Source organism: Micropterus salmoides, unplaced genomic scaffold (genome assembly GCF_014851395.1).
Source record: "Micropterus salmoides isolate LMB-PRFRI ecotype aquatic unplaced genomic scaffold, ASM1485139v1 Ms_hic_scaffold_22, whole genome shotgun sequence".
In the NCBI taxonomy this organism is placed as follows: Eukaryota; Metazoa; Chordata; class Actinopteri; order Centrarchiformes; family Centrarchidae; genus Micropterus; species Micropterus salmoides.
In genome coordinates, this window is record NW_024041373.1 from 12,887,809 (window position 1) to 12,910,494 (window position 22,686).

General features: G+C 39.0%; 1 protein-coding gene and 1 long non-coding RNA gene across 5 annotated transcripts in view; one reads left to right on the forward strand and one right to left on the reverse strand.

The window, feature by feature from the left end:
- The window catches only part of LOC119917432, a 49,103-nt gene extending 29,231 nt beyond the window's left edge, over window positions 1-19,872 (forward strand). The window contains exons 3-4 of the long non-coding RNA XR_005447276.1: window positions 19,558-19,683; window positions 19,805-19,872. This is a non-coding gene — a long non-coding RNA (uncharacterized LOC119917432). The remainder of the gene's footprint in view (window positions 1-19,557; window positions 19,684-19,804) is intronic.
- Window positions 1-22,393, reverse strand: part of adgrb3 (adhesion G protein-coupled receptor B3) — a 114,031-nt gene extending 91,638 nt beyond the window's left edge. For 2 of the 4 annotated variants that reach the window (XM_038737754.1, XM_038737757.1), the window contains exons 1-2: window positions 21,844-22,392; window positions 19,588-20,356 (exon numbers count right to left, since the gene is read on the reverse strand). In XM_038737754.1, coding sequence (XP_038593682.1) covers window positions 19,588-20,341 — 754 coding nt within the window. In that variant the 5' untranslated portion in view covers window positions 20,342-20,356; window positions 21,844-22,392. Of the gene's footprint in view, window positions 1-19,587; window positions 20,357-21,843 lie in introns of those variants that run through there. The other 2 variants (XM_038737755.1, XM_038737756.1) reach the window with 2 other exon arrangements.
- Between the last annotated feature and the right edge of the window lie 293 nt (window positions 22,394-22,686).

The window sequence follows — 22,686 nt, forward strand, 5'->3', positions numbered from 1 at the left end:
CTAATCATTTCAGAATTAGATATACATTATACTATACATCACAATTGTTGCGCACTTGAAATAAATCTTCAACTGTCATCTTTATTGATTCAAATATTACTAAATTCTGATTGGTGTGTGGGAGTACACCATCTCTTCTCAAAAGGGCCCTTAAACGAGTGAAAACAGTACATACATAAAGCTTTCATGTAAAATAACCAAAACTGTTGCAACTTCTGCGGAAAATCTCCTGTCTACATTGGACCCCATCTCTTATTGTCAGAGGCTGATTGAGAAAATAGGTTATTTGTGGGTTTTAAACATTACTTTGATTCAATTATGTCTTGGATTTCTGTTTCTTCCTTTAACCAGCTGTGGTTCTGTGGGACTCATTAACATCACTTGTCCACTCTTTCCTGCTGTGCCAGCAACATATGTCACAGCAAATATAGCTCTTAGAAATACTTCCAATCAGCAATCTGTAAGATGTGCAAATTATAAGAAGTGCACAGCAGACTGGAGGGTAGAGACTGTAATGGCAAATGAAGGGTGAAATTCACCTTATGGACTAAACAGTAAGGCCTCATGAATGGAGACTTACCATAATAGGGTCACGTGGACACAGACACTTCGGAGCAAGCTGCTACGATAAGCATTGACATTAGGATGAGCAATCTCTTCATCCGCCCACTGACCCTGACCTCTGAGGCTTATTGTAATGCTTCAGTCTGCTCAGGACACAGATAACAAAATCAGCCACTATTTTTCATTTGTCTCTTGGGTTAAAGATATGAGGCAACACTGACCATAAAGCCGTTGATTACACTTTGCAGTCGCAAAGCTAAGGTGAACTCTGTAATTTTACAAAGTGAAAGTGGAAGACAAAAGGCAACACAATCAGCCTCTGTGTTAGTATGAAAATATATTCAGGCCTTATCACTTATCTGGAGCCACATGGAAAAAATGTCAACGCTGCATCTCTTGACACCCACAAAGAACAATGTTTACAAAATCCTTTGATTTATCCAGCAATTCAGAATGTGTACGTTCACTCTGCCAAATGGAAAAGTGTTCTCTCGCTCTCTCTGCTAATCCTCTTATTTCGCCCCCTTCCTCTACTTGTCACCTAAAATCAGAGAAGCTGCAATTATTGCACTTCAGTAACTGTTGAGACAACATCGCAACAGTCGAGCTTTGGACACCGCTGAGCTGATGGTTAGGCAAGATGGTCTGAGGAGCAGAGCTCCTAAACTGGAGGATCTCAAAGCTCCAAAGCACCTGCTAAATGATAGCTTTAGATCACTGCGTGAGAGTACTGCAGGGTATAGACATTTTATATAAATGTGCCCATAGAGCAGTTCCAGGTGTTAAAGAAACCTGAAATGCCCCCCTCATTGCTTAGTAGCCCTGCAGCAGCAGTAATGATAAGGCATACATTTTCAGGCATATGATCATAAACACTTTAAAAGTGAATAGGCACTTGTAAAAATGGGCACTTTGTTTGTTATGCAAGTTTCCAAAATTGCTAAATTATTGTAAATTATCTGTCTGCAGCAGTAATAGTAATAACTTGCTATAATTCATGCTGAAAAGTGTTTTATCCTGATTTATTCTAAATTCAGGTGTAAATTTAGTAATAGTAGTTTTTTTTTATAGAAGAAAGAGAAACATTTTTACCTTAGCTTGTGTTAACAGCATACATTAATCAGCTTTTGTAAATAAGTTGTTATGTCTAATAGTTCCCCAATTAGCCTGCATCAAATAAATTAAGGGGCCAATCTGTTTGGTTGCTCATGCAAATTAAGATTTTGGCTACTGTTGGGAGTTTTTCTGTATTTATTCTGTATCTATTAATCAGGTCAAAAGAGAAAGGTCTAGCCTTTATTAACATTACCAGTAATGTGCATGTGCATCAGCAAATGCAAACAAACCATCAATCGCATTTTCTTCATGACATGTAGAAAGATCATAGAAAACAAATACTGGGAATTATTTTACAGTATGACCCAAAGCATATAAAAAAGTGTTGGGACTTTTACCTTGAAGAAAATGTAATTTGTGTGTTTCACTCTTTTTTCCATGTCCCACAGCAAAACTACAACACACAGTACAGTTTGATAATATTATGTTATGGTCCGACATGGGCAAAAAGACGGTTAACAGGAATATTGTCACACTAACTTTAAATATCTACATTTCCCTTTGTAAGTGTGTTCTTTTCCAGAAAAGCCCTCTGCAAGGTCAATGTAGGTTTCATTTCAATTTGTTTTTGACATAACCGCAGGGTCACCTTTACTATTCATTAATGGAAACAGTGTTTGTTGTATTAAGAGAGTTCTGGTGTATGTACAGCAAATGAGGATGATTAAAGAGACTGTACAGTACGGCACCATTGACTCTGAATACATGATCCATTATTTGCAGCATTGGTTTCCATGGATACCAGTGTTCTTAGAGGCATTTGCAAACACACACAAAAATGTTATTTCAAGTGAGGGTGCCATGCATTTGCAGGATTTAAATTTTACTCTTAAATGTGCCATAATGAATGAAATGAAACTTGTGTCAAATAAAACTTTGTCTTTCTTTTGTGACAATAATTCTTTTCATATATTTCACCTTCGGAAAGTTCTACTTAAAATGTATAATTTGAGGTAAAAGTACTACAAATGAACCTCAGTGGTTTGGAAGGAAGGCATCAACAAATCATTATGATTTAACTTTAGTATTACCCTCTACTGTGCCACCCGTTGTGTGCCAGCTGAAATAGGACAGCATCAAATAGATGCTTGAATAAATGCATTAATAAACATATGAATCATAATATTTTGATCATAAACCAAAACTGTGATCTATTAATTAATTAATTTTATTAACTACATCACATATATTTTATTGCATAAATCCTAAGACTATTTAGGTAGATTGTATTACTTGGTACATACCACTACTTAGCTCATACACAAAAGAGGGGTTTTGTGTATGAGGGACTGACCACATGACCAGCTGACGCACAAGGATGACCACCTCCAGGCCTCCAGCCATCACCCCCGCACTGATGGGTTGATTGACATTTTAGAGCAAAGCAGGGAGACAGCCTTTGAACAAGGAATACTTGTTGTTGAATCCTTCAGAATTCAAAATAAGCATAGGATATTTTATTTAATATATTGTATTATATTTAATGTATTTAAATGTCTGTCACTGTTGCACTATTATCCCAGCACACAGTAGACGGCCCATTCTGTACATTTTGATATTCTACTTGCATTGCATTTGGATTTAAATTTAAAAGTGGGCACAAATGCACATGACAAGAAGAGATTTTGTAATGCACTGGATCATCATAACATAAAAGTGCAAGAAATGTTTATTAATAGTGATAGAAACCAAATGCAGCTCAGAGGCAGGATAAGAATCACAGGGTGATTATTTTATACATTATCACTTCAGTGACATTTGCTCTATACTGTATTCATTAGCTTGATATAATATACACAAACATACATGTGCACGCACACACACAGCAGCTGTGTAAATGACCTCTTTTCATAGATGTGCATTTCAAAGAGACAAAATCAAAGGCTTATAAAACTGCTTCACACATAGAAATTGTCTATTAATGTTTCCTTTGGAAACAAAGGTGTCTTTGAATGCACCAAATCAAAGACTAAACAGATTACAGAAGTGAACGCCGAATTTGCATGGCAGCCATATTTGATTTACATCATACTGAGAGTGAAAAACACTATCCAAAAGACAGCAAAAGCAGTGGAAATAGAGGCAAATCTACCTAGTTTTTGACGAAAAAGGAAAAGTCTAAATAAAATGATGCTTTGATTTTTGTCAAGAGATGATCAAATGAAGGCCAAATCACCGTGTTAAAATTATACCAACTACAGTAGGTATGTTGTAGCAGACTAGTAATGACTAGTTGTTGCAAACAGAAACAAAACAAAACATAATGTTTCTAATACTAAATATAAATAAATACTAAATATGCTGTTCGATGCCACGGTGCTCGGTTCGACGAGTGTCAAAGAGGTATGATGACAAATGGGGGACTAACTTTAGAGGGGGGACAGTGATGTATTAGCATCTCATCCTGGGGTTAGACATTGTCGCAGCTTCTTCTCTCTGCCCTGGGCCGCAAAGCATCGGAGGGGCATCATTGAGAATTTGTACAACGCATGTGTGAACATTGTATTTGACGGAAGCAAGCGTTTAAAAAAAAAAAAAAAAAAAACCTTCATTAACAACACAATATTATACGAATACATTATAACAGGAAGTCATAGCATTAGTATAAAGATTGAAATTAAAATTAAAGTCTTACTTGCTCAATTTGTTCTGGTTTCTATAAGCTAAAGGATCCAGAAAAGTATGATGTAAGCAATTCAAATATACTATTGATACGAAAAATTTTAATGTTGGAAATTTCTGCCGTTAATACTAAATACATGTTATGTGGCCGCAAAGGTCTGGAAACATTTTTAAATAACCAATGAGGGCGGAGTAGTAGTGGGTCCAATGCCGAATGAGCACAGATGCCGGCTTGTTGAAGGTGTGTAACAACACCCTTTGCTGCACAATGGAGGACCTTTCTTTCAATTTGAGTTCTGCGTGACTTCGCCGGCTAACGTGTAGGTTTTTTAAGTTCCGAAACTACACTAACATTTTATATCACCATTCACAGGTAAACAACATTGTGTTTAATAAAAAATTATAGTGTCTGATAGACAATACAACTGTTGTTCATTCATCTTATAAGAAAATCTTCAGCCAAAAGAAAATAGCCTCCAGTAAACAACAGAATAATAGAACATGGCACAACTAGATACATAGGGGGATCACGTAACAAGCAACAAAGGCATTAAAGAAAAATAGTTAGCTTAAGTCTTTATACATTTTAACTGTTAAATTATTCAGACTATATAATGTTTCAATATAATGTATGAGTTATAATGAAATGTTGTATTTGTGAATGTAATATTTTTCATATAGGCTAAGATAAAGAGGTTCAAATATATAGGCTTTTCTTTACAATGAATATCAATCTTTTCATAAAAGAGGGGGGAGAGGGTAGTCCGCCTGAAAGTTGGCCGGAGTATGTAAACCCTACACAGTTAGGGAGCTTGATTTGGCTGTGAGGATGACTCCGACCAGAGTTCACTCTGTGTCTGAGTGGAAGTGGCAAGTGTGTAGTTTTGGAAAGGCTCAGAGAGACAAGGAAGGTTTTGCATTTGTATGATCTGTTGTTACCAACTGCAGATTTAACATCATCAAATCCTTTTAAAAAAGTGTACATAGTATGAATGATTTGCTATTACATAGAAAAAACAAACCTTTTATCTTAGCTTTGTGAGAAGTCTACATAAGATAAGTCCACAGCATGGCTACACTTACCAGTAACACTTTGCCTTACACTGGACTAGACGTCTCCGTCATCATTGCTGATACTGACTCACTATGCTTGATTGACCTCTTGTATGTTTTAATCATGGACTGATATTGTACTCTATGAACAGAACTCTGTAAGCCATCAGAGCTTCTATCGAGAGTGTTACAGGGGAAGATCATCACTACTGGATTCAGGTTGCCAAGATAATTTCTTTACTTAGGTTTTTACTTGAATATTTTACTCGGAATATAGTTTTATAAATCCAGCCCTATAACGGGCCCATTGATACAGCAATGACATAATACTGTATATTCTATTGATTGTCAGCTCTTCCACATGGTTAAGGTATACAGTAACTTTACACCAAGAAGAAATCACTGTTTCATTAGAGGTTGGTCAGACGTGTGCCCTGTTTCATCTGTGACCACCCCTGACAGTGAGTCACAATGTACTGAACGCACCGTGAGGACACTTTTATGTAAAGTGCAAAGAAGCAAAGTGAGAACACTAACCAGTCAGAAAAAGGAGAGATTTCCAGCTCATGTTAAATTCTCAGAAACCTGTGCTACTGTAGACTTACCGTGAAGTAATTAATGGATCTCTGACGTGCATTTTTGCTTTTATTTTTCAGATAGGTCTGATTTAGTATGGGGCTTTGGCCAAAAACTGGAATTACAAACCAGTGATGTCAGAGCATATAAAATCATAAACCCAACACTGGAAGCTCTACTAAAACAGTGCAGATCTGGGAAGTCTGGACTTGCTGGTATGGTATTGATTCGGTAATCCAAAGCCATCTCCCAAGTGCTTCTGATTTATCTGTCACATTTCATTATGACTCCTGTGCGCTCTAGCTCCTTCCTTTTAATACCATACTACAGAGAGCATCTGATGTGTCTTCTGTTTTGGCTGAATGGACTCCCTGCAGCAGACTTTCACTAATTTGGTGGAGTGTGATTTGCTCATTTTACTGTGTTTAGAGATCTCACACAGATGCTGCCATTGAAACTTCATGAGATGCAGTGCATTAACAATTAAGGATTAATTAAGGAAAGAGCATGTTTATGATGGTTAATACTCACTAAGTAGAGCACTTGCATTCTCTCTATATATATATTCTCTATATATAGAGAGAATGCAAGTGCTATCGACTGGCAGAAATAGCAGTTCTTCACTTTGAGTACTTTGTAGGTTGCTGCTAAATTAATGCTGGAAAACAAAGAGTCTGTCCTCTTGGGGAAAATGACAGCATGGATTGCTTGTTCAAGGAGGTGAAAATGAGCTATTCTTATGTTCAAGTCCAAAAACAGAAGAAATGTGACTTTCTTACAACAACAGAGCAAAGCACATGACTTTAAGACCAGAGGCTATGGGTTTGTGTCCTCCAATCAAGGGTTTCCCTTAACCATAACAGCAGTCTTTTCCCAAACGTAACCAAACTTCTTTTTAGCCATACAGCCACGTTCTGTGGCTCTGTGGACCACTTTGGTCCTGTATGAACTGAAATGTGAATATTAGGATGGATTGCCATGGGATTTGTCACAGACATTAATGGTCCCCAGTGGATAATCCTGCCAACTTTGGTGATCTTCTGACTTCAGCGCCACCATGAGGTTGACACTTGTGATTCAGAGTGAAACATCTGGAAATCTATTGGATGGATTGCCGTCGCTCCAAATGTACAAGGTCCCCAGAGGGTGAATTTTAATAACTTCTGTGATCCTCTACTTTTTTATTTTGCTTTTGTTTTTGCCACCATTCATCGTGAGCTGATCTCAAAGATCTAAGACTTTCCCTATATACACAAAAGGCCTATTTCTATCAAATATTGATCACAATCTCCTTTGCCGAGATAATCCATCCACCTCACAGGTGTGACATATCAAGATGCTGATCAGACAACATGGGTATTGCACAGGTGCCTTAGGCTGGCCACAATAAAAGCCCACTCGAAAATGTGGTGTTCCATCACACTGCACAATGATGTGGCAAGTTTTTTATGGAGCGTGCAGTTGTCATACTGACTGCAGGAATGTCCATCAGATCTGTTGCCCATAAGCTGTCTCCAAAGGCCTTTCAGAGAATTTGGCAGTACAACCCACCGGCCTCACAACCGCAGAGCACGTGTAACCACACCAGCCCAGGACCTCCACATCCAGCATCTTCACCTCCATCGTCTGAGACCAGCCACCCGGATAGCTGCTGCAACAATCGGTTTGCATAACCAAAGAATTTCTGCACAAACTGTCAGGAACCATCTCAGGGAAGCTCATCTGCATGCTCGTCATCCTCATCGGGGTCTCGACCTGACTGCAGGTCGTCGTCGTAACCGACATGAGTGGGCAAATGCTCACATTCATTGGCACTTTGGAGAGGTGTTCTCTTCACAGATGACTTTTCACTGTATATGGCAGATGGCAGACCATGTGTATGGCGTCGTGTGGGTGAGCGGTTTGCTCATATCAGTGTTGTGGATCGAGTGGCCCATAGTGGCGGTGGGGTTATGGTAGGAGACGTGTTGCAGTGCGCAAGGCAAATGGTGGTCACACCAGCTACTGACTGGTTTCTGGACCCCCCCACCCCCCTGAGCTGCCTCAGTCCCCCCAAATCAGTGGAACTACACATTTTTGAGTGGCCTTTTATTGTGGCCAGCCTAAGGTACAACTGTGCCCATGCTGTCTGACCAGCTTATGCCACACCTATGAGGTGGATGGATTATCTCAGCAAAGGAGAAGTGTTCACTAACACAGATTTTGACAGATTTGTGAACAATATCTGAGTTAAATGGGCCTTTTGTGTACATAGATAAAGTCTTAGATCTTTGAGTTCAGCTCATGATGAATGGGGGCAAAAACAAAAATGTTGCGTTTTGTTCAGTGTAAGGTGGTGACCTGGTAAATGTGAACTGCTAAACACCAGCATGTTACTATTGCCATTGTTAGCATGCTGATGTTAGCATTTATTGTAAAGCCTAAGCACAACCTCACAGAACCGCTAGGAAGGCTGTAGACACCCATGACCTCCATGAGCAAAATCTTCCCTAAAACCTTAATCATGGACTTGTTATTGCCTTAACATGACCTTAATAAATGACTGCTTATAAAACAAAACAACAGTTATACGATCTTGAAAAGCTCATCATGGCTAATCCCAAATAGTCGATGCTTCAATGGGCGGAGCCTGATTCGACTGCCAATCACACAGTCGAAGCTTCGCAGCGGCATTATGAAACGAGGTTCATACTATTTTCGCAAAATAGGGTGCTCAGTTTTGCTGATTTGTGATGTTTTTACATAGAACTACCAGTTTTCTCCCAATAAGTGAATACATAGGCTATTACAATTTAAATTATAAAGAAAGAAACTTTTAATAAATATTTTAAAATGCATGAATAAATCCAAAGTTGTAACCCTAATCCTTAAGGAAGAGGATCAATGCGCATGTGTGGACATAGCGTGTATGTGTGTGGATGTGTCGCTATGTGTGTAGTGGCAGGAGAGGAACACTTGCTGAAGAGACGGAGCCCCAGCTTCGTTGGTGTTGTGCCAAGTTGTCCGCCCCTCGCGGGACATTCTGATCATTTATCACCAACAACTACAGTTAACAGAACAGTGCCCATTCTCCCATTTTCTATAACTGCGTATCGTGTTCGGGGTCATGAAGTAAATTAAAGCACAACACAAATGGAAATTACACAGATTTAGAAATTTAATACCATAGAATTATGATTTCACTATTTCACCAATTATTAAAATGCAGTCAGTATTACACACTATAAACAAATAGCTCTCAAAACATTGCTTATGTAGGTCATTCAGAATGTACAGTTTACAGTTTTACTTACCTGACTTGCTGTTATTCTTATTCCTCTTAATCCTATTAGTTATATTATTACTAGTTGTGATGGATCACCAGAGAGCCACTTCCAGAGTCTATTGTTATGAAGCACAGAGTGCTGTAAACAAGCTGACAATCTGGCACAAGATTGTTTCAGAGTTATAATTTCTGAATCTCATTCTACGTTACATAACACTTCTCCTTTCAGTGTGAGGAGGTGAATAACCACAATCCTCCGTGGAAACATACAGACAGCGCAAGCAAATGTCAGCTGTCTTAGTGATGGCTGTTACTGAAATATCCCATTGTGCATCTGTAAAGCATTAGCCCTGCTGTTAGATAACCAAAATTATGAATGTATAGTTAATAATTGTATACATTAACTAAAAAACAAACAAAATACAAGTACCAAAGCAGTTTTGCACTTGATTTGAACAAAGTCAACATTTCACCTGCAATTCTTATAAATGCAGTGCAATGAGGCATTTGTAATTGTGTTGTTTAGACTTATATAACTAAAAAATGCCTAAACTACACAAACTGGGCCAATTAGACAAATAAAATGGTTAAAAAATATATGATTTCCATATCACTGTAATATGGTAGTACATTGATCCATCACAAATCACTGACCACTGCACAAACAATATTAAAGTTATTCATCAACAATAATCATGTTGTATGCTATCAGCTGTTTTGTATGATGTATTCTGATTTGTGTGTTGGCTTCGGATTCCTCTGTGGAGAATGGCTGGCACCATATTGTAAAAGCTAAAAACTATTCACTGTCGAACTGCAATTAAATAAAAAAAATTTGCCATTATACTTACAACAAAACATAGTCTTGTCATTCATTGCAAACTAGTGCACTCTTCTTAAGACAAAACATATTTTGCCTGAACACAGACATAGTTACATGAACAACTTTTATTGTACTCGTCTGTCCTCTAGTACATTATGTAATTCTTTTTGTTTTGTATACTCTACTTTTCAACATCTAGACCATGGGATGTTCATCTACAACTGTTTTCAGTTATGTCGTTTTCACATCAAAGTAAAGGATTGGTTACAAAGGAAGTTCAAATATGATTTTTTTTTTTTTAAATCCTCTAATATACCCTTTTTGTTTTTTTCTCTTATGAGAGGCACTCGAGTTTCCTATAAGCACATTGAGAACAACCCCTACAGTAATTTGGACAGGATAGAAAAGAGGGCACTTGACCATAAAACTGCATTCCAGAGTAAACGCCTCAAATATAATAGATGTTATATCATATTTAAAAGTCAACTATTGTATGTAACTGCTTTGGTATCACTTCTTCATTAATATTATGATGAAAATATACTGCATTGAAAATGTAAAATTCCCTGGGGAACATGTAAACTACTTGATATTGTTAAGAGACACTGATTATGTAAGTTTGTGTACTTCCCCAGATCATAGTATATCATCTAAGTTACAAAGGAGCATCCATTATAGCTACATGAGGACACTCTCCATTCTCTGCAGAGGGACTGCCAGTGAGAGCAGTTACAGAAGCCCCTAGGAAAAAAAATTGGATTTTGCCTCCACTTTACCACACTCTTTGAGTGACAGACTCATTTGCCAGGTTTTGTGGGTGGATGTTTATGCAAATGCCTCTCCTCTGTGGGCTGAAATAGCCATCCAGTGACAGGCCAAAACTAACTGGGTTGAAATGCAGGAACATGCAACTGAGAGGCTGAAAGCAGTGCATAATTTACATTAACATCTCTGGCACCGCACAACAAGGGCTTGATCAAATTTACCACATTAAGCCAGCCCACACAAAAGTTAGAATGTGATTTTTTTTTTTTTTTTAGCCTATTTAAAAAATGACAAGAAATGTTCAAGACATCTGACAGTGTTCATCCACACTAAGAGCTTCAAAGCCTCGCCCTCGCCTTGTAACTGTGGCACAAAGCTGTAACAGACTCATGTTTTCTTAGAAGGATGAATAGTGCGGTTGTTTAGGCCCACTCTGAAGGACTTTGCATTCTAAATGAAATTGTCATATGAGAATCACAATTGTTGTTGTCCAAATTTATTTTTACAATGAGCTGAATTACCCGTTTCTGCTGTGAAGCAAAGATACCAAATCACGTTCATTTCAGTTTTAGTTGGATATAAACAAGTTCATGGTGTTCCCTCTTGTCCTGAATGAGACTGCAGGAACATTTTTATGGCAGGAAATCAGAAATGATGGTTAGGACTGAATTATGCATATGATGGCAGAGAAAAAATATTCTATAATAAGAAGACGAGACAGTCTTCTACATCTATACGAACGTATGACTTGTTATGTTTGCATTCATATATCAACCGTTTTGAAGTCAAAGGAAACAAGAGCACAACGGCTGTTATTCCTTTGATCTATACGGTTCACTTATCTGTAACTCATAAATTGCAAAATAGAGACTGGATGCTGTGATGTCAAAGCAAGACACACAATTACAAATGGTGCTTCATGATAAGTATGCAGTGCTGTTGTGGTGATGAAACAGCGTGGAGCCTTTGACAAAGAACAGCATCAGCTTCAGCCATGCACACACTACGGCATAACTGATGCAGCACCAGTGTGCTACATGATGAGATGTACAATAAATTAGCTACAGTGAAAAAACAAAAAGGTCTTTGACATTAAGTGCTTTACGTCAAACTTATTTATTGATTCATTATGCAGAACTGTCTTTTGCATTGACATAATCTCACATTTGAAAACATTTAGGATTTTCCCCTGCTCAAATGTTTTCTACATTTAAAAGAGACCACATATTACCTGTAAAAATTAGAATAAATAAATAATGTATCGTAATTATGCAAATGATTAGAATCACAATGTATTAAGCAGATAAGATACTGAAAGGTTTAAAAAACTGCTACTAATCACTATTTTACTTTCCTCCATTTGTAATGCCAAACCTTGACACAGCGTACCAAACCAGCCTCACTTCAACTTTTTCACTATCTACAATGTGGTGCTGGTTTAGATTTGTTGCTTCATGTTATTTTTAAAGAGCTGAATGAGTGCTTGAGTGCTAAACAGGTGAAGAGTAGTTGTGAGAGCTGGTGCAACGTGGATATACAGGCACACAAATGCACCACTGCGTGGAATTCATAGCAAGAAACATGCATACAGGTGGGACACGCGTGCTAATAAATCAGACATGCATGTTTCCTCATTACTTAGGCAGGATACTTACTGGCGAAGCGCTACAGTTTTGAGGACAAGAGGTGTGGTTACGTAACCCATTACTCTGATTACAATCCCTGCTGTAATATGACATTATTATTGGCAACAACTGTTCCTCACAAATTTTATTACAATTGTATTCATTGTAGACTGTAAAGTTAAAAAGGCGTACCTGTCACCTCCATGACACTGCCAAGCTGGGCCCTGGGTTGAAGCACTAATCTAAGAAATGTAGCTTTCAGACTTTCTGGGCAGTTTACATTGCCTGATATGAGACAGAGTTCTTAACTCGTTACAGTCCATTTCCATCTTCAGTCTGACATTGCCTCCACCCTAACCATTTTTTTTGTAGGAAAGGGGGATTAGATTTTCCCTAACCAGTCACTAGAGACCAACGTATCTGCCTGAAGGTAATTTCTTTTAAGTTGACACTGATGCGTAGCCATGCCAACACACTGGTTTTGCTGAGGATTGGAGCAGAGTGAAGTAAAAACAAACTACGATCTCGGGCAATACTGAGAAGACATGTCGTCTTTATAAAAAACATTTGTTAATCAAGAAGGTCATATCTTGCTTCATATCAGACAAAATTGTTGTTGTTGCTCCTCCTTGGTTCCAGCGCACAACTTGACAACGGCGCTAGCCCCTCACGTGGTTGTGATCAGCTAATTGCTGTCCCCCCATGGCGCTTAATGGATCGATTGCTTTTTAACCAAGAATCCGCTGTTTCATGTCATGATGCAAGACCAATCAGTCAGCTCGCTGGAGTGGGCGAATACAAAGGTCTGGACCCAGGAAACAATTTACAGGTACTTCGCTCTGATATGTAGTTGTCAGTAGTGGACTGCAACTAAGTACATTTACTCAAGTACTGGAGTAAATGTACTTAGTTGCAGTCCACTACTACAACTTGTATATAAATTTGAAGTGCTTTGCTTGGGTATTTCCACATCAGTTTACTTTTTATTTCACTACAGGTCAGAGAGAAATATTGTACTTTTATTATATATACTAAATAACTATAACTACTAATTATAGTTACAAACTATAGAATGAGCTTATAAAATGTAATGCAATGATTAAACTACCCAACAGTAGAAAAAATTTACTTCACCTCAACCAACTACAACAGTAAAATTTAACTTACACAGTAAAACATCATTATGATAAACTAATACATTGAATGTATAAAACACTCACAGGGGCAATATTTCTGCATTATGATACTTAGAAATAACAATATGTTGGTGCTTTCAGATTCTGAAGAATCATCAAAAATTTAATTTGGAGGTAGTTTGAGCTACAATATAACTGTTTTGCATTTGAGGGACATTTCAACTTTATGTATTTATTTATTCATCCAGTCATTCTTGGCACGTAGTCACCAACCCCTACTGCGTTATGCTCTCTAGATGTCTGAAAACCATGAATCATGTCCACACACACATACACTCTAAAATTGTATTTCAGGTTTTCTTCCAGGCTTACTGCATTTCATTGCATCCTGTCTGCAGTTCAGCTGTGACAACACAAGGCTTTAATTTACTCTGAGGCAGTTTGCAGTACACAGTCTGGCTATAGTGGAGAGTTATCACTCTGACTTCCAATTGACATACTGCTGAAACAGAGCCTCAAGACTGAGATCACAAATCCATGTCAAATGAACCCACAGTATTCACAGCTGATCTGTATCCACCCCACTGCCGGGTTCTCATTGTTAGCTAGCCGGTGTGATGTCAGGAGCTGTAGTTAGAAATATCAGATATCAAAATAGTCAGTTGATGATCAACAATAATTATCTAAAACTAAAAATGATGCTTTGTAACCAAAATAATTTTTCAGTTTTAGTCATTTGTCCATTGCAACACTAAGAATAGAACCACATGAACCTTGATTCATTCTGCAACACTACTTTATCATTTAACACCTCAACGCTTGCCCAGACGTCCTCACAGTCAGCAGATTTTGATTCAGACGTTGCTTAACTGTGATTGGTGCATATATATACAGTACATGGCATCGCCTTTTTCTATTTGAGCCCTGTGAAATAACCAAAACGAATTGAACTTTGGCAGAAAATTGTGTCCTTCGTGTTGGACTCCATCTCTTCTTGTAAGAAGCTAATTGGGAAAATAGATTTTCAGGACCTTTAATAAAGCAATTATCAAAACATGCTATTTGGTATTTTGCATAACTGCACAAGTACAAGTTTTATCTTTTCTATCATTTAACTTGCTGTGAAAAATAAAAACCATACCAAGACTCGTGTGGTGGACCCTATAATTTATTGTATCATAAATTTGTAATGGTTGGAAAATGGAGACTTTTGTGGTTCCAGAGAGCCCATTTGCATCCATGTGTGACAGTGTGAGTGGTTTAAGCAGAACTTTAAACATGGCAACAGTTTTTGTGGTTTTATATCACTGTGTAAAATGACTTAGGAGTCACCTCAGAGCCTCATGAATTTTTATACCCAGAAACAGCGACCTGGGCTATTTGAAGAATATACAGTTTATATATCTTTGAGCCACACACAGTAAGGAACTGCTCACTCACTTCCAGACTCCATTATCGTTTCCTAATAATCAGTCTTGCAGATCCTTAAGTCGTTTTTGACCTAATTTTAGTTTTCTGTATATGTTTTGCAAAACTGACTGGAATTGACCCAAACCCATGTAAATTATTACAGCATAAAACTTTATCATTCTACACACAATACAGTCTATTGTGCTTTTTGTGTTGAGCTTGTCATTCCCTTGCAAATTTCTATAGCATTTCCATCTCAACTGCTTGAGAGGTTGAATACAGAAGACACAGCGACAAAGAAAATACTGTTTCTAAATGTATCTAAAACTCAAAGAGCTGAACATGGGAACAATATTTACAGTTTGCTAATAAGTAGAATAATTTAGCCCTGGATTTCAGGGCAATCAGGATGTGGGATTTTCAAGATATTTACTGTACTTCAAGACAAAGAATGCATGTCTAAGATAAAAACACACAGATTCTGTGCTGTTGAGCTGAACTCTCTCCTTCACTGAATTGGAACTAAAATGGCCTCCAAGTGTACTGAACAATGGGGGTGAGCATAATGCAGTGTGACTACTGAGTGACTTGACTGAGATCCAAAGTGAATAAAAGGCCTCACTATGTGAGGCAGCGAGGCTGAGCTGCTGCAGTGCTCAGGACTTTGGCGGGTGACAGTGCATTAGAACGCTTCACACACGTTTCATTTGCCAATAAAATGCTATTGCCATTTTCCACATGGCGCATGATCTGTGTCGTCAGAAACCGTAATGATCAAATAGACATCTGCCACTGCACAAATAAACATCTGCATTTAGTCTTAAAGTGGATATATCTCTTAGATAATATGAAAACCTTTGGTAAATTTTTAATGGTGGATGACTTAAATCACTCTTGTTAAACAAAGCTAGAAAATCCATATCAAGATTTGAAATATTTTATTCACGTTGCATATTGGAGTCAAATCAGTGTTCATACAGTAAGGATTCCCACTTTCCTTTCAAGTTGACAGAGGAACATGACTCAAATCTGTGAGTCAATCAATGTCATTTTTAACTTCTTGTACTAACAATGAATTTAGAGGCCTACTTCGTGTATAAAATATTTTTTGGAATATAATTCATACTGTACATAGGAGCTTCAGTTCTTAATGTTACATGGTTTGAAATAAATTATGAACCCTTATCTCCCGAAAGCCTCTTACTGTCACTGTCACATTTGTCCTCTTTTTCTGCCATTACCTACAAGTCAAAGACAACACAGGAATAGGAAGTCAGGGCAGATATTTGCGATGAACTGAATTATCTGACAGAATCAAAATTATGTTTGGATGAAAAACCTCAATTGCCCTTTTCCATTTAAAAAGAATTACTTTATAGGCATCAGTGACAATATTGCAGGGAACATAAAGGTTATTGTCACAATTCTTTGTACCAGGCGGTTGTCATATAATAGTGAGGAATCTTGACATAAACGCTGGTGTTCGAGGCTTCATTAACAGTGAAAAACTTTGGAGGACATGCACATTCCTCTGAAACAATGAGACTCCTTGACCCTGATCCTTGAAAACTGGCAAGTTCCAACCAAACGAGACAAAGACTGAGAGACTTTTCCTTAGCCAAGGGCAGACTAGTAGACTGAGCCACAAAACAAGACAATGCCACATGATGTTGTTTATTTCCTGGAGCCAGGTGCAATTTGTGGATGATTTGAACAGTACATTGTGAATTGGAGGATTTTAAGCTTGTATTCGTGTAAACACCAGTATTTGAACAGGATTGGGCAGGGAAAGGGCAGATATCTAGGTGAGAAAATATTCTAAAATCTCAGGTTCTAGTTGCTATCTGGCGACTGAATGCCTCTTTATGCACTCGATTCATCTTTTTAACATAAATGTGCCAGGGAAATTTAAATTTGTGACAGTGTAGAATATCTGTAAAACGTTCTGTACCAAGCTTTTACTTTTTTTTGTCTACCTCAAAGGTCTGATTCACACTAGCCAGAGTCCATCTGAGCAATCACTGGACTGAAAGAAAGAAAACACCCAGGACATGTCACCGGGACAGCACAGCGCTAACGCAGACAGTCATTCATTCACCTATGGGCAGCTCAGAGTCATCAGCCTACTTGACTTTTATGTGTGGTATGTTGAAGGAAACCCACACGAACACAGAAGACAAAGGCAAAAAAATACGGAGAATAAAATCTGCCTTGCTGTGAGTGCCAGTGCGTCACTGTGCTGCCTCCTTTTACAACTTTTATTCATGAAATGGGAGAATGTGATAAAAATAAAACTGCATAAATGACTCATCTGAGTAGTACATCTGTTTAGTATTTCATTGTGTCACTGTGGTTCTCAAAATGCCACAATATGAAGGAATGAGGTCTGTCCTTTTGTCTGCATAATCACCTTAAATAGTTAAGAGCTTTAACCTTCAAAATGTTGTTATCCCCAGTCTGTTTGAAACACTGGCGGGGCATTTCAGTGTCATGGCTGGAGTATACAACTTCCAGCCCTGCTTTTCTTTGATGTGCTCTGAAGCCATCCTCTACCAGGAACTAAGAAGATCAAAGACAAGCGATTTTATCAAATGGAGCCCTTGTCGACTGTTTGTTATTCTTTATTCTTCATCAGGAACACCCACTCTGTCACCATAATGCCACAGGAGACACTGCTCTTTTAAACCTAGTGGTGATCTCCCCGTTATCCAGATGAAAACGGATTTATTCAAACCTCCCATCAACTGACCCTATAAATAGAGGCTTGTGGAAAATCTTCTGAGGGGAAAAAAAACAAGCTGTGCTCTTAAGCCGTTATTAACATGCTGATAGAAAAATGTCAAATGTTATTTTGGAGCAAAGCATTTTCTGTGAAACTAAGCATAATGCTTCCAAGTAATATTTGTGATTTGACCATGAGATTCAAAAAATGATGCAATTATCTTGTGACAATTATAAAAATCCACAGCTGAGTCATACTTTCTGATGTTACTGCACATGCTACTTGGCTGCCGGGAGGGTTGTGATGGTAATTCGCCTGTGAAACTGTATGCAGTATTGCTTAAGGGCTCTAGTGAAAGGGGTACGTGAATGATACTCAAAGTGAGTTTATCATCCAACTTGATGGAGGCTAGCCACTTAATAAATCATGTGGAAAACTGAAGCAAAAGTAACTCTTACAAACGCATTAAAAATTCGTTAGGCGCAGTAGTGTCTGGGTATAATATTTCTAGAAAAACTAAATCCTGTGTTGCTGTGTTCCAAAAAATGCCTAAAAAATGTGATGGAGCATGTAGCAGCAGGAGTCAACCAATCAGGTGAACTACTGCGATCGATGTTCACCTGTTCTTCTTGATTAGAAAACTGCCACCTGTTCTCCAGGGTGCTATTATAGCAAGTGTTATTTTGGTAAGTGCCACAGGGGGAAAAGCGCCATAACATTCCCGCTATCATTGCCCCCCCCCCACAAATCTAAAGGTTGACTCATTATTTTTGGTTCAGTGTGCCATGATGAATGCCCCTCCTTTGTGTCTCACGGTAAACGCACCTCACCTCTGAAGTATGCAGCGTATTCCTCTGGGGTTTTGTTTTCTCTGCTATCTGTTAAAATGCAAGCAGCTATGTGTCAAGAAAGGCTCCCTTTGTAATTCAAAGAGCTACACTAATGTGTTAACTACAAAAACTCCCTCTGCTACCTGGTGACACTAATGAACAGAATCATTATGACTTTATCATACCCATTTACTATGCCATGTTCGTTCAGCTGTCTACCTGTGAATGTGTGTGTAGATGTATAGGTGTTTTTATGTATGCACTTATACACATGCGTGAATTACAGCTGCAGGCAGGTCTACCGATAATGCCATTTCCTTCTGTTAGCTCTTGACTATATGTTACTTCCAACATACAGTGAAAACACGTTGCATTGCTCTATGGCAACACTGGACAGGTAGCACCCCTATATGATAGATCAGCTTTGAAAATACTCTTTTATTCAATAATCTTTACCTAAATATGGTTAATTATTAGTTTCTGCAGATTTGACTAAACACTAAACTGTTTCCTACAAGTTTTAAATGTTGCATTGCATGAGCAATGTGATCCAGTCTGACGCTGCTGCATCCATGATCCCAATCGATCCACATGACTCGGATGCCATTAAAAAACAAAGGCCGCGTCCATATGGGCCATGGTCTTTGTAAGGATGACACTGACATAAATGTATAACACACAAAAGTTATCTTTTGATTTGCAGCCATTTTAATTCTGTGCTGATGTGTAGAAAAAAAAAAACAGCCATTTTAAATTCACAGCAATTTTGAATTCAGTCCAACCAAATGAACGACCCCCTCTAGGTGGTTTGGTATGTGCTGCTGTGGTCTTTACTACACCCAACTCCTCTGGCAGCTTTGTTCTTGAAGCCGACACGTTCCTGAGCAAACTGCATTCTATATATCTACGTGTGCTCTTTGTTTCATGGGCCATCACAGTTCAAGCATGCAATAAGGGCAGAGAAGGGAGTGATTGACGTGCACATTTGACTGACATGATTACTATCTTATCAATGCATACAGTAGTCCATTAAGTCTATATCTGTTTCAGCATAAAGGAGGAAGATAACAGGATACTCACCTTCTTTAGGAGGCCGTTTCACCTCTGCACTCAGATTGCAGATCTGCCCAGCTTGTAGTTGGGGTGACAAGCAACCCTCCGTTTGTGGATTTAAAGGTAAAACCACGTTGTTGAGCATGAGCATACTCTCTGATTCTCCATCGCCTAAATGCTGAGGACAGGTGCATTTTGTGTACACGATCCCACATGTCTCCACTGTCCCTTTCTCTAATTTCAGGCAGTTTTCCAGCCACGTACAAAGTACTTGACACCCAAACTGGCTGGGGCTCGCCTTGTTCAACACCAAAAACTCCACAATGGACTTCTCTTCCTCATCCAGCTTCTGTGGTGTCAATCCGTTATAATCATAAGGGAAAACTCTCCGTAGTTGAACGAAATTCTTGTCATACAGCAAAAATACATAAATATTCTTTGAATCGCACAGGTACACTATAGACTCGTTGACTTTCAGCAATTCGTTGATCTTTTCGTGTGAGTAATGATCGAACTGATAAGCAAGCAAAGAATATTCAGAGCAGCTCAAGTCTCGCTTGTATAGCTTCAGGTAGATGCTGTATTTGGTAGGGTCTGGGTTCTCCAGCGTCCATGTACAGTTTGTATAGTTCTTAGGAAACATTTCAGTCACTGAATATGATCCATAAATGACCCCCTTCACCAGAGTGGAACACCAATAATCTTGGGCACCAGTTAATCCAAACATAACCAGAAGATAGGTGGAAAATATATAAATCAACAGGTTGCGAACAGCCTTCATCCTATGTCATTTGGCCTGCAAGGAGAGATGGAGAGGATTAAACGAGGGGATTTTAAAGCAGAGGACACAGGAAACACGAAAGATGGCCTCTATGAAGTGTGACTGATGTGCTTCATACATTTCTTATCACGTCCTAACATGAAAATGAGAATAAAAAGACATATTAACCTCAGCAACATGTCTTTTGCATCCCCGTCCTGCCTCCTTCATTACTATACTTTGTGCAAACATTGCCACCTTGTGGTTGCTCCAGCCATTATTTATTTCTTTACTTTTTTTGTGTGTGGTGGGGGGTTGAGGTGGGTGCAATAATGTGAGTCATTTAGACATTTATAATTGGGTCGTATTTGGTATGCACAATCCCTAGAGATATTCAAATATAGCTGTTTAGGATCTCTGACATCAGAAGACAAACAGTGAAAGAGGTATCCAAGTCAGTGCAGAGCGGCATGCAAATGCTCATTTTACGCAGTAGCCAGGCTCGTTTTCAAATCAAGCTGTTTTCCTCGTGATTTTGTCTGTTTCCTCAGTCAGATTATATGAGGAAGACAAATTCACAGGCTGAGAATGTCTTTCTGCGTGGCGCCTGCTCACCATGGCTTCTCTCCTGCTTTCGGTCCACCACACAACCTGCATGTCTCCGAAATTCAGGGCTTGACATATTTGACAATGCAATTTCATAAAGAGCCGGTGTGTGTGTGTGTGTGTGTGTGTGTGTGTGTGTGTGTGTGGTTGCGCTCCTTAGTGTGTTTGTGCACTAGAGAGAGAGAATGCAATGCGATGTCCTGATTGCTTTAATCCTACAGGCAATGCAGCTGTGAGCAGTGTCACAGCAGAACGTGCATGTGTGCGTGTGTGTCTCAAACTGTGTTTGCGGGCGCGCGTGTGTGTATGTGTGTGGGCGTTGAAATCCCAAGTAGGCAATAGATACCAGAGTCCAGAGATTAGATACATTTGCACTTGTGTCTCTAACTTATTCTTTGAATGATCCTAACCTGCGTGGCACACTACATCAGGAGAATATATGTGTGTTACATAAGGATTTGTGGAAGTAGAGTTTAGTGAAATCTGCTATTAGTCGCGATAAATCCGTATGATTCCACATCATTCCGCAAGATTCATGGCCAAGGCTGCAAGAGAATCAGTATTCTGGGGACGAGAAGTCGGTCGTCAATAGACGCTGATTTTTATTCCTTCTAAGAGCAATTTTGTCTGGAGAGGACATCTGACTATAGAGACACGGGCATCATCTCATGCAGTGTCAGTTCGATGCTCAGGCGCTTTAAAGTGATTTTTGCCTCTTAAGAGAGAGAGATCAGCTCTTATAAATCATCTGTTAAGCGCCCTGGACTAATATGAGCTGATGAAAGCTCCAAAGCCATCATGTTGAATAGACAGGACAAATATGTAACAAGGGGGAGGCTAAACTTTAACTGAAAGATGACACATGAAAATGAGCTTTTCAGCTGCCACGCAATAATAGGTAACAACAATGATCTTACCTTACACTGCGGAAGCTATGGCTATTTTTCCAACATACTTGACCACATCCTTTATTAATAAATTCTGCAGCCCTCCAGTGAATCAGTGCTCCCCATTCCTGGCGATAGAAGTCCGGCGCAACAAGATATTCAATGGATGAAAATAAAATGCGTTACACTCCGGTCTGCCCGCTCATATCCCCCCGTCTCCTTCTTCTGGGTTTTTCCCATCAAAACGGAGCGCAACAACACACGCCAGCCACCGAGAAAGAGAGAGAGAGAGAGACAGAGAGAGAGGGAGAAAGAAATTCTTGGAGTGATGAAAAGAAGCGAGCAATTCTTACAGTATTACCATAAATTAATTCGGCAGACTCCACGTCTCTATTCCCACTGATATGTTTTCTCCGGTAAATCGCGCGCCTCCCCTCCGGAAGAAAAGAGGGGGGATAAAAAAAAAAAAAGATCCGTCGTGGGTGGATGTTTGGGGCTAGTGAGTTACAACAGAGAGAGAAATAGACGCGCTTTGCTTGGTGCTTGCAGAGCTCCAGGAGCAGGCTGCAATATCACGTCACACACTCAGCCGCTAAGATAAAGCACGTACGTACGCTTCTTACTGGCGCTGCGTCTGGCACCACCAATACTTTCTCCCCCCCCTCCTCCCGTGTACGCCTCCCCTTAACTCGAGTCAAAAGGGTTTCCCCCCATGAACTGGACCCTCTCACTTGTGCTCAGACAACGCTGCTGCGGCGTTCTCCAAAACAGGAATATTTCATGGACTTTTTTTTTTGCCTTTTTTTTTTTTCAAAAAGGGAAAGGGTGCATGAGAATATAATGATTACAAATACAACCCGCGCGCTCAATCAG